The sequence below is a fragment of the Panthera leo genome, chromosome C1, assembly GCF_018350215.1.
Source record: "Panthera leo isolate Ple1 chromosome C1, P.leo_Ple1_pat1.1, whole genome shotgun sequence".
Classification (NCBI taxonomy): Eukaryota; Metazoa; Chordata; class Mammalia; order Carnivora; family Felidae; genus Panthera; species Panthera leo.
Window position 1 is genome coordinate 36,417,095 of NC_056686.1, and position 11,868 is coordinate 36,428,962.

Here is an 11,868-nt window from a genome sequence, read left to right on the forward strand (position 1 = left end):
GAGGCCACGGTCCCGCCCGCCCCAGGTGCCCCCCACCCCCACACTCCTACGCCTCGGGTCTTCCGCACCGCGGCTTCCGGCTGCCCACTCAGCGCACCCGAGGCACCCGGCTTGGTTAATTACAGCCCCGCCCCCAGGCCCCTGGCTGCCTCAGCAGCCCAACTCCCGGGCTCCCACCGCGTCCCCGGCTGCAACCGCGGGAGCTGCTAACTGGGAAACTACCGGCCCCGTCCCCCACCCAGTTCAAGGCCCTGGCGCCCTTGGGTCAGGGCCGGAGGAGGCAGGCACTTCCAGACAAGTGCTGGCGCCGGGTGCGTCGCACTTGACGGAAAGGACGCCTGAGAATAAATCCGGAGCGGATTTGCATCACATCAGCAGGGGAGGGCTCGCTGCCACCGAAGTTCCAAAGCGGAGGACGTCCCCGACCTGTCCCGGCCCAGTGGCGGGTTTAGGAGCAGTGGGGAGTGGGAGGGAAGCTGCTTAAAGGGAAGAGGTGTGTGCCCTGGCCGCGAAAGCTGGGGCAGGAAGCCAGCTAGTGGGGAGTAATCTCCTCTCCTTGGCTGGGCTGGACCTCAGCCTGGGCTTGGGTCCTCGTGGAAGGAAGTGGGGACAGAGGTTTTCTGTGCATGTGTGTAACTTGGATGAAAGGAAACAGCGCGGCCCGGACCGGTGGGAGAGCCTAGCAATCCCCATCCATACTGCTAAGACTCTCCCAGCCGTGGTCTTCTGAGATCCCCCTACCGCCGCGGGAGCCCTTGTATCCCGGTGGCCTGAACCTCTGTGACTACTGTGTGCTCATAGAGCAGACAGTCCTGACCTCAGGTCCTAGCCTTGGCTTAGACTATAGGCCATCAGACTTCCACTCCACCCACATGGCCAGTCTTTGCAGGGCAACTCATTCATGTCTGTGAGGCTGCTCATGCTGTCTCTCAGCCACAAAGTCTTTTACCCCTTTTTATCAGCTAAAATATTGCTCCCTCTTTAAGCCCAGCTCTAAAGCCACCTAAAGATCTTCACTGAAGCCTAAGGGTCAGTGCCCCTGCCTCTCTAGGCCCCCAGTGTACAAAGTCTGGACTTCTCTTTTAGCCCTGACACTTCTCTTGGTGTATCTACCAAGCCTGTTTTCTCTGTTAGACTGCAAGTTTTCAAGAAAAAGAGTCAGGACCGATTCAACTGTGTCCTCAGTGCCAATGGGAGTGTCTGGGACTTGGTGGGGACAGCACTGGCTGCTGTGTGATCTTTGGCAAGTCCTCTCCCTTTCTGAACTTCAAACTCCTCCCTCACCCTTACAGTGAAGGATTTGGATGAAACCGTCCCCAGGGTTGCCTCCAGCTCTGACCCTGTGAGCCAGTGACTTCCTGGATCCCCAAGCCTCATATAATGACCAATATTGGGAAGGGCAGGGGTCAGGGTTCCATTTGAAATTCTTCCACTTCCACTTGAGTCAGTTAACAGAGGCAACTGTAGGAGCCCCTGGGTGACTCAGAGAGTTAAGCATCAGCCCTTGGTTCAGTTCGTGATCTCATAGTTCGTGAGTTTGAGGCCTGCATCGAGTGAACAAGAGCTACACTTCTCTCTCTCTCCCTCTCTCTCCGTCCCTGGCTCACTTGTGCCCTCTCTCTCTTAAAAAAAAACAAAACAAAACAAAAACAAAAAAACAGAGGCAACTGTGCAAGGTTGATGAAGCTTAGGAATCCAAAAGTTTCTAGGAACTTCAAGGAGGTGAGTCTAGTGACAACACACCATGATGCTAACCCAGCTGGAAAGTCCCCTGCCCCCAAGGTTCCAGGGGCCTGACAACCAGTGCCAGCAGGGGTGGGGGTGTGTAGTGGGGGTGGGGGTGTGGGGTTGGTTAGGCCATCCCAGAAAGTGAAGAACCCCCCCATTCACAGCCCCTCTCCAACCGATACACACTATCTCCAGGAACAGTGGCAGCAGTCCCTTAACCCCCTGAAGACCAGCCCAGGACCACCCTACTCTCCACTCCACCCCCTACACACCCACCCCACCCCAGCTCTCTCCAATCTGAGTTGAGAACACCCAGAGTCCCCAAGAGGAGACTCAGTTCAGCTCTCTCATAGCACAGGCTGTCAGCCCCTATTGCACACTTCCTTAAAAGGAACTCCTTAAATTCAGGGTCAGCCACATGGATTACCTTCACTTTACCCGTTGAAGCCACATGGATTAATGCTAATCTGAAAACACAGCCCTCAAATTAGGACAGACCTAGCTGAGTTTCCAGTCCTCCCTAGCTGAATGACCTTAGGCATGTTATTTATCTTCTTCGAGCCTCAGTTCCTTCATCTATAAAATGGCAGCAATGATTTATATACACAGTGGTTGTGAGCATCCTATAAGATTTATAAAACACCTGTCATAGGAACTGACATATGTAGGATGGCAAATGTAAGTATTATTTATATTCCCTATTCCCTCCATTTTCCCTGAAGCTGCCTGACCCTTTCTCTGGAAGCTGGGAATGCAGACGTCTAAAATGGAACTGATCTGGACAAAACCAGGACTATGAAATAATAAAACCTGTGCATAGGACTCAATTATAGACTTCAAAAGAAAGCAAAGGATGTTTGAGGGACACAATTTGCCAAAGGTCATATAGCAGATGGAGGTAGGTAGAATGGCAGGCAAGCAGGGAGAGGGAGGCAAATGGGGATGTGGGCCGAGGTCGGGGCTGAGGTATTGAGCTGAATCCAAGGACTGACAGCCGAACAAGAGGGTCTCCAACTGACATTGCCCTGTTTCCCATGCCCAGAAGGGCTTGGCATTTGCCTCTCTCTGGAACTGCTCCTTCTGGATTCCTGAGTTTGCAGTAGTTTCCCAGAAATGCTAGGTAAATATCCCTGTTGTTTACTGAGTTCCCATACTGACAAGAGTCCCCATACCAAGTGCTGCCTCATCTTTGGCTCCTTCTTCGGAGATACTTCTCCCAGCACCACCCCAGGCAGATGCCCTCCACAAGGTCCCTTACCAAGGCCTTGCTAGGGGCTCTGCATCCCACCTACCCCACAGCATGATCTTGTTCACGGTTCAGCATCTTCTTTGGAGAGTCTGCTCTTCCCAGCAGCTCCAAGAAATTGTGGTATATGAAATATTTTCTACTTAGTACTTTTCTTCCCAAAAAAGTCAGACGTGGCTTGCCATTCCATTACTAACCTTTGAAAATGTCTTGGGGCTGGTGTTATTCCCACTCTTGGAGAAATCGGAGGAATTGTGGCTGGTGTACTTGCGACTTGATAATTTTTTCTCTAGGCTAGGTTTTCTTCTTCTTCTTCTTCTTCTTCTTCTTCTTCTTCTGCTTCTGCTTCTGCTTCTGCTTCTTCTTCTTTTAGTTCCCCTCTCTTTCTCCCCCTCCTGCCACCCCACCCCCCTCATCGTCAGGAACCAAGATATGTCCTCTTGGAAGTTGTCTGTTCTGTCTGGTTTATTACAGGCTTCTTAACTTATCCTAAGCTCATATGTCCTGAGCTCTCCGCCTCCTTCTTAGTGTTCATGTGTGAACTCCTTTGCCCATCCCCAATGAGGGAACCTCTAGTTTATTTATTTATTTTTTAAGTTCATTTATTTTGAGAGAGAGAGAGAGAGAGAGAGAGAATGGGCAGAGAGAGGGAGAGAGAGAGAATCCCAAGCAGGCTCTGCACATCAGCACAGAGCCCCATGTGGGACTCAAACCCACAAACTGAGAGATCATGACCTGAGCTGAAATCAAGAGTCAGAGGCTTAATGGACTGAGCCACTCAGGTACCCAGGAATCCTCTAGTTTAGACATTCACCTGAAGGTAAGGATTTCACTAATTGATTTCTCAAGACTTCTAATTCAAGGATACTCTAAACTTGTGATCTGGGAGTCAGTGATGCCAGAATTCTATATTCCTGATTCTGTAACTCAGATTTCACCATGCTAGAATTCTGTGATGCTAAGATTCCATGACTCTGGATTCTATGCATTTAGAATTTTATGTTTTTTTGTGTTTCATGAATTTGTCATTGACTTAGTGACAATAACCAGGATTCACTTGTCCTGGGTTTCTGTGTTTGTTTTCCACAGGATGGAAGTCTCAGTTCTGGGCTCCCTCCTCTGAATTCACTGAAGGCAGGGAAGGAGATGATTAGATAGGTAAAGGTAACATTCCCACTTCCCCTGGGGCTTCAGGGCAGCCCAGCATTCAGTCCACCTCCCTCCCCCCAAGTCATTTGGGCTGCAAGTATTTGAGTGTAGCAGGAAAAGCAGGCTCCTTTGCAGCCCTTCCACCCAGCTTCCTTTCCTCCCTGGCCTGCCCCGCCCCAGGATCCGGGAAAGAAAGTTAACTGGGAGGCTGGCCCGGTCAAATGGGCAGAGGGGGAGGGAGGGCTGAGTACAGGGCAGGGCAGGTAGCCAATGAAGTAGGTATGGGAGATTCCCCAGGGAGCCCTGTAGCTTTCTCCGAAGGTGAGGAAGGAACAGAGGACGGAAGTGGGGGTGTGGGTGAGGGTACTGGTCAGGGTGGGGTGACCGGTATTGCATTGTAAGGCTGGAGCTGGGCTTCCTGCCATTGACCCATTGGTGACAAGGGACCTCCAGCCTGGCGCCCTGGGAGTGGTCTGGTCTGGTCCCTACCCATTGACTTTGTGTTTCTGTGTCTGACTCAGACTCCCAGGAAAACCCAGAGGGCAGAAATTGGGGATGGGGAAACTGATCCTCCAGGGGTCCTTCCTGGGAGGGCCACCTGAGGCCAAGAAAGGGGACAGGACTTTCCAAGGATCACACTAGGGTTTGGGACAGAGCAAGGACTGGAATTCTGAGCTCCAGCTTGCAGCCCAGAGCTGTTCTCCCAACACTCCAAAAGGTCCCAGTTTTACAAAATGCTCCCACAACAGGACAGCTTGGCCGGACTCTGGGATGGAGGACGGGCCCGCCCCCAGGCAGCCTCCCCAGAGCTGTCTGGACCCCTCCTCCAGCCCCCAGGCACTTGGCTGAAGCTGCCAAACCCGATTTTCCGGTGGCTGCCCAGAAGCTGGCTGGAGCGGGAAGCCTTCTCTGGGCCGGGACCCCTCAGGCCACTGTCCTCTTCCTCCTGCCCTTCTGCCCCCACCACTTGCTCTTACTCGGAGCTGTGCCACCACCACTTCCTCCTCTGTCAGCCAGCAGTCTCCCCTGCCCAGCACCAGGAGGTGTGATCCAGCACTGCCCCTCTCTGTTTCAGTTTTCTCATCTGCAGATGGAGGACTAAGGACTGGCTTGACTCCCAGGGATCAACTGTGAGGAGGCTCCAGAACAAAGGGGCTGTGAATAACAGTGGCTCCCCACTTGGGTGGTGGGTTGGTGCAACGTTGGAAGCACAGCCTGGGGTGTGAGAAGGAAGCTCTGTTCTGGAGTGTGCTTTTGGGGTAGAAGGTGCAAGGTAAAGGAGGGTGCCCCTCTGGTGTCCTCAGGCTATCTCATGAGACAGAAAGAGACAGAGAACATCCATCATCCCGGACTGAGTCCCCTTGTTACTAATGTTCAGAGTTCTTGCCACAGTTTGGTGCCGTGCCTGTGTGGTCTGTTTAATGTCTGTCTCCCACCGAGCTGTAACACCCACCAGGAAGAACTCCTGCTGTCTTGCACACTGCTCTATCTCCAGAACTTGGCACCCTCCCTGGCACATGGCAGGCACTACTGCCTGAGACAGAGTTTCAGACTGAAAAGCAGAAGCAGAGGCACCCTAGGGGCTGGAGACCAGCCGGGTGTGCTCACCTAACCAGGCTCCTGCTCCAGGCTGCCACATGGCCCAGGCCTCTTCCTCTGGGGTTCTCAACCTCCAGGGAGCCCTGCTGGGGTGGGAATGAGTGAGCTGTACCCAGTCATCTAGGGGTCACCTAGACTGGAGTGGTGGGTGCCCTCTGGCTGCAGCTGCCTCTGGGAGCCTGGAGGGGGAGGGGCCGAGGAGAAGCCCGTCATTGCAGAGGGAGCTAAAAATAGCCAGAAGAGATGATGTCATCAGGTTCCCACAGCTCAGCACCCCCCTCACTCACACACACACACACATCCTCACAGACACAGATACACACAGACACAAGTGTGGACACACACACACACACACACACACACTCTGCTAGGGGAGGGAAGTTTCTGGGTTCCTGGGCTGCAGGGGCAGGGAAGTCTGGTGAGTGTGTCTGCACGTGTGCAGGTGTCTATGTGTGCCTGGGTTTGCATGAGTGTGATTGCATGTTTCTATCTATATGCTTATATGCTTGTCCAGATGCATGCATGTCTGTGTGTTCATTTGTAGGCATGTGTATGTGCTGTTACATATGCCATGTGGGGAGGGCCATGTGCATTAGTGTCAGTGTTTATCTCTGTTTATAAGTATGTACTTGCATGCACCTGTGTTTGTTGCTTTGTGTGTCTGTGAGTCTACTTATATTTACATGTCTGCATATGTTCATGGACTGTGGCATGTGTCTTTATATGTGTGGGCCCCTCTGTGGATCTTGGGCGCTAGCCCAGCCACCTTGCTGCCTCCCCCTTCCCCCCACCCCAGCCAGCACTGTCTGGGCATGATGTGTCAGTGAATTCTCTGCCGCTTCCTCCTCTCAGGGTCCCAGTCTCCGGCAAGCCTTAGAGTGGAAGGACACAGACACAGTTCATTTTTTCCTCACAGGCTTCTTAAACCCCAGGAGGCCAGGCCAAAGCTCTCAGACTTCACTCTCACCCCCACCCCGCAGGGAAGGGAGCCCTGGACACACACCCAGGCATAAAGTGACACCTCAGAGACCGAGTCCCTCACAACGTTTCCCACCACTGAGACACAATTCCATGGAGATACACCCCACAGAAATGCAGCTACAACTGATGACACATGGGCACACACTCAGAAATCCAAATGGAAAATCCCCAGGCCAGAGTGCTTAACACCCTCCCCCTTTCTGGACTCAAACTCAGTCTTGCCCCACCCCTAACCACCGCAGCTCAGCTGACAGTCCTGGAAAACACTGGCCTCGGGGAACAGCTAGGGGGCTGAAGGTGACCAGTCCTCCTCAGAAGCAACCCTCTCCTCCTTCAGGCTGCCCCTCACCCTCTCTCCTGACCTTCATTCCTCTTAGCTGAAGCCTCTGTCTGGCACACCAGTAGCCTTACCCTCGACACACAGCCGGCCACAAAGTCACAATCTATTGCAGAGGCACACTCAGCCACATGTCTGCTCAGACTCCCATCTCCACACACACTCAGACACACACACCAACAGCTACTTCTGCACACTGGCCATCATAGGCACAGAGCCACATAACATCTCACATTCAAGCACTCGTGGAGTTACACTCAAGTAGTGAAATCTCTTTCATCCTATCTCTTTCTGATCTGTGCCTCTACCTCCCTCCTCAAGGATCTGGCTCCCTATAACTTCCAAGATGTCTATGGAGACCCTTTTCCCTGTGCAGTGCAGGAAGGATCCCTACCTCCCAGGGCAGATCAAAAGCTGAGGCCAAAGATGGAGAAATGGTGTGTGTTGCCGACCTTGTCCTGTCCTTCCATTGCCTAACTGTGATCCCTGCTGTTGTCACTAAAGCCCGCCCCTGGGAGCATTCAGCCCCAACCCTGCCCTCATACCCTGATGCATATTTATCTGGAAACACCTTGGAATGGAGTAAGGCAGTTGGAGCAGAATTGATTGTATTTGTCTGCTGTTAACCACCCAGGGCCCTTAGGAGATGCAGGTCCGGAGACAGCCAAGCTTCTGGACTAGTTTCTGGACATTTCTAGAAGATCAGAAAGCTGCCAGGTTGACAGAGGTGTCTGAGAACTAAGGAGAAGAAGGAAAGGGAAGAGTGTGAGGAAGACAGCAGTTCTGGAAGCTCTACTGCTCTTAGATTCACAGTCTCCCAAGCCCTCTGCTTTTAGTCAATATGCCCTCCATTAAGGCTCTGAGCCTTTAGGATGTCTACTATCAAGACCCCACCATACTTTTGGGGTGGTATTTCTCACAGAGTGTGCCTCCTAGAATGCCTATGCGGGGCTAAAGTGGGGGAAAACTAATGGCTCTATTTTGCCAACCCCCCCACCCTGCCTCAGGGCCCTTGGCTAACCTGGTGGTGGAAGGATCCACACACTGGTGGTGGTGACGGTGTGAGTGTTGTTGATATCTGTGGCCAGGGTGGCAAAATTGGTGGCTGCAGTGGTAGGAGTTCTGCCTTGGGGTTTCTGCCGATACCTTCTACGGCTACACTTGAACATCCTGGGAAATCGAGGCCTAGGCCAGCCAATCCCTGGCCTGCGGTAGCGGAATCTTAAGCCCCGGGGCCGAGGGGCACGGGCAAGCTGAGAAGGGCCCATGGGCACAGGGAGCTTCTGTAGTGTGCCTGAGGGCACTACTGGCCAGGGCAGCTGGGGCCTCTATGACATAGAGTCTGCATAAGGGCGGTGCTCTTTATTATAGGTCCTGGTTCCCAGCCCATCCCCATGGGTCAGACTTCCTCACAATTCTCTCCACAGGTCCAGCCCAAGGGCCAGAAAAACCTCAGCTTGGCCCCTAGGGAAAAGGAACTCTGAGTAGGGGAAAATTACTCCCTCACTTTCTCATTTATCCGCATTAACAATATTAACAATATTTATTAAGCATTTACTGTGTGTCAAATAGTACTGAGTACTTTACAAACACTATCTCTTTAATCCCACAAAGTTTAAACTCTATCATTATTCCTATTTCATATATAGTCGATTCTCATTATTCATAGTAGTTAATAAAGTCGTCACCACAAATAGTGCATTAGTAAATTGAGCCAATGCATCTACAGGGTTAGATTCCTACCAGTCTCTGGTCACAATTTTTTCGTCAACTGATCAATCAGAACATGACCTTGTTTTATGTGTTTCTGTTTAAAGACACCTAATTCAGGGGTGCCTGGGTGGCACAGTCGGTTAAGTGTCCCGACTCTTGAGCTCCGCTCGGGTCATGATCTCAGTTTGTGAGTTCAAGCCCCCACATTGGGCTCTGCGCTGATGGTTCAGAGCCTGCTTGGGATTCTGTCTCTCCCTCTCTCTGCCCCACCCCAGCTTGTGCGCACTCTCTCTCTCAAAATAAATAAATAAACTTAAAAAAAAAGGTACCTAATTTAAAATATACTGTTGAATCATTAACATTGAACTCATAGCCAACACCACTATAGCTTGTACCTGGATGACATATCATATGTCCTCTGTAAGGCACATCACAGGCTTCTTGTGCTTAGCAACACTAGACAACACTTCAGCATTATTTGATAAATGGCAAAATCATCAACAAAACACAGAAATGCATAAAATGTGACACTAAATAGCCCACAAGAAGAACATGTGTTTATATTATAAGAGGTGAAACAAGAAGGTAGAGTATCCTCTTGTTCAACCTCAGCTGAGAACAAGAGAATGAGGCAGCTCAAAATTTTTACAAATGTCCATGAATGACCACCAAAGTGACACGAGTATTGGTTTGGGGTTACAGATGAATTTTAGTCAGTAGGCAAATTCACAGATGTGGAAGCCATGAATAATGAGGATTGACTGTATAAGGAAACTGAGGCTCAGTTAGGTGAGGTCACACAATTAGAGACAGGGAGGGGTTCAAATCCATGATGGCTCTAGGGCCCAAAGCCCAGACAGTTAACTCTTGCTGTTCTGCACTCATTTATTCATTTAATCATCCAGGAGATGTTCACTAACAACTTCATATGTGCTGGGCTCTGGGGATGTAGATGGAGGTGACATGGCCCCGATTCTTCTTGAGTGGGAAGAGAAAGCCATGTGGATAATCAGTGCAGGTGGAGGAACAGCTAGGTCCCCAGGGGATGTAAGTTGCGTCAACCCGGGGTTTATTTCCTTTCTTGTAGGTGACAGTGTTGTCAATGGTTCTGCCAGGCCTTGCACTGAGTTGTTGTGGGACTATGGACTTGTCCTTTCTCCCTCCACACTCTCTTTCCCTCCTATTTCACCTCTAGTCCTCCTTCCCAGCCTCTGCTGTTTCTCTGTTCCTGCAGGAGCCTGCCAGCAGATTTTAGGGTCCTCAGCACCACCCTATACAGCCTCACACCTACCTACTCCCCCTCTAGCCTCTTCTCTTGCTATCCTCAGTCTTAGAAAATGGACCTTTCTCCCATCAACTTCTAGCCACTACACCCATAAACCCACTTTGCCCTTGGCCTTCTTCCTCAAGTCCCAGACCAAGGCCTCTTCCTCTGCTCTTTCTGGATGTCAGCTCTTCCTGCCTTCTCAGAGATTCTATCAATATAGACAGTCTGCTTGGTGGTTAAGATACAGACTCTGGCACCAGGCTGACTAGGGTTGAATCCTGGCTCTGCCACTTATGAGCTGTGTGATCATGGCAAGTGCCTAACCTTCCTGTGCCTCTGTTTCCCCGTATTTAAAAAGGGGATAAAAGAGAATCTATCTCATAGAATGGTTGTGAAGAGGGGAAAAAAGACTATATATGTAATGCATTTAAAACACTATCTACACAACTATTAGTGTCATCAGCCCTCCTCTCTCCCCTGTTTCTTCACTGCCTCTTCCCATTATAAAAAAACAAAACAAAGTGTCAACTATATTCAAATTTTTAAAAAAATTTTAAAAGTCCACTTCATCCAACTCATACCCCCTCTGGTGATGATTCTTCCCACTCTGACCTCCCACTCTGTGGTCATTCTCATTTGTCCCAGAGTGGTGAGAAAATCTTATTTTAAAACTCTATATAACTATTCTGTTATACAGACCAGGACACAGAGGCTTGAAACTGAGTCTAAGAAGGGGCGCCTGGGTGGCTCAGTAGGTCAAGTGTCTACCTCTTGATTTCGGCTCAGATCATGGTCTCACAGTATTAAGCCCCATGTCTGGCTCTGCGCTGATAGCATGGAACCTACCTGTGATTCTCTCTTTGCTCCTCTCCCATGCTTTCCCTCTCCCTCTCTCTCTCTCAAGATACATTTTAAAAATAAAAAGAAAAATAAACGAGTCTAAGAAATGCCCCTGGGGTTGCACAGCTAAGAAGCAGTAGAACCAGCATTGGAGTACCTGGTCTGAGTGATTCCAAGGCCAGAACTTCCCCAGCACCTCAATGTCGGGCGGCAGCATTAGAGTGGAAAGTAGGACCAGCAGCGGAAAGAGGCAGGCAGGAGTTCAAATTAAACGCTGAGGGATTTTTGTAGAACGGGATTGCTGAGCCTTCAAATTGGGGTGATGTTTTTGTGGGACCACGGTGCCACCTGCTGGCAGAAAAGAAAGGGGTGCTTAACGCAGATTGCTTAGAATACTGGATCGCAGCGGGGGGGGGGGGGGGGGGGGGGAGCAAGAGAAAGGATGGGAAGGGAGCCGAGTAAGGAGGAAAGAAGGGAGGAGAAAGATGGGGAAATTGAGATTTTGCAGAGGGAAAAGGACTAGGAGTCATTTGCTGCTCAGAAGAGGGGACAGAAGCTACTAAACCTTGGCCATTTCCTTGAAAGTATAGATGTGCTTGAGTGTGTGTGTGTGTGAGAAACAGAGACAAAGAAACACAGAGAGACTTTAAGAATGTACCTCAGATGTTGCTTTGTTGTTTCTTAGTTGCTGGGATCCGTCCACACATAGGTCAGAGTATGTGTGTTTGCATGTGTTTGTGTGCACGCTCACGAGAGCTAGTAGGTGTTTATGTACATATCTCTGTGTGTGTATACAAATGGCAGCTTGGGCAGAGGTGTGCGTGCCTGTGAGCACACAGGGTGTATGAATGTATCAGCAGATGAGGGCTAAGAAGCATATGTGCCCGGTGGTGGTGGAGGGCACCCAGAAATTCTGTGAGCTGCTTGTTTACCCTCAGATTTCTCTTCCTTCTTCAGATCAGGAAAGGTGTTGCTGCGGTTGGTGTTGCCAGGCCGACGAGGCCCGCT

General features: G+C 50.7%; 1 protein-coding gene across 1 annotated transcript; it reads right to left on the bottom strand.

Moving 5' to 3' along the window:
- Positions 1-7,631: 7,631 nt before the first annotated feature.
- Positions 7,632-8,364, bottom strand: P3R3URF (PIK3R3 upstream open reading frame). Its single transcript, XM_042950966.1, has 2 exons — positions 8,062-8,364; positions 7,632-7,778 (listed from the first exon to the last, which is right to left on the bottom strand). The coding sequence occupies exons 1-2, from the start codon at positions 8,306-8,308 to the stop codon at positions 7,735-7,737; spliced, it is 291 nt and encodes a 96-aa protein (XP_042806900.1). The 5' UTR covers positions 8,309-8,364; the 3' UTR covers positions 7,632-7,734.
- Between the last annotated feature and the right edge of the window lie 3,504 nt (positions 8,365-11,868).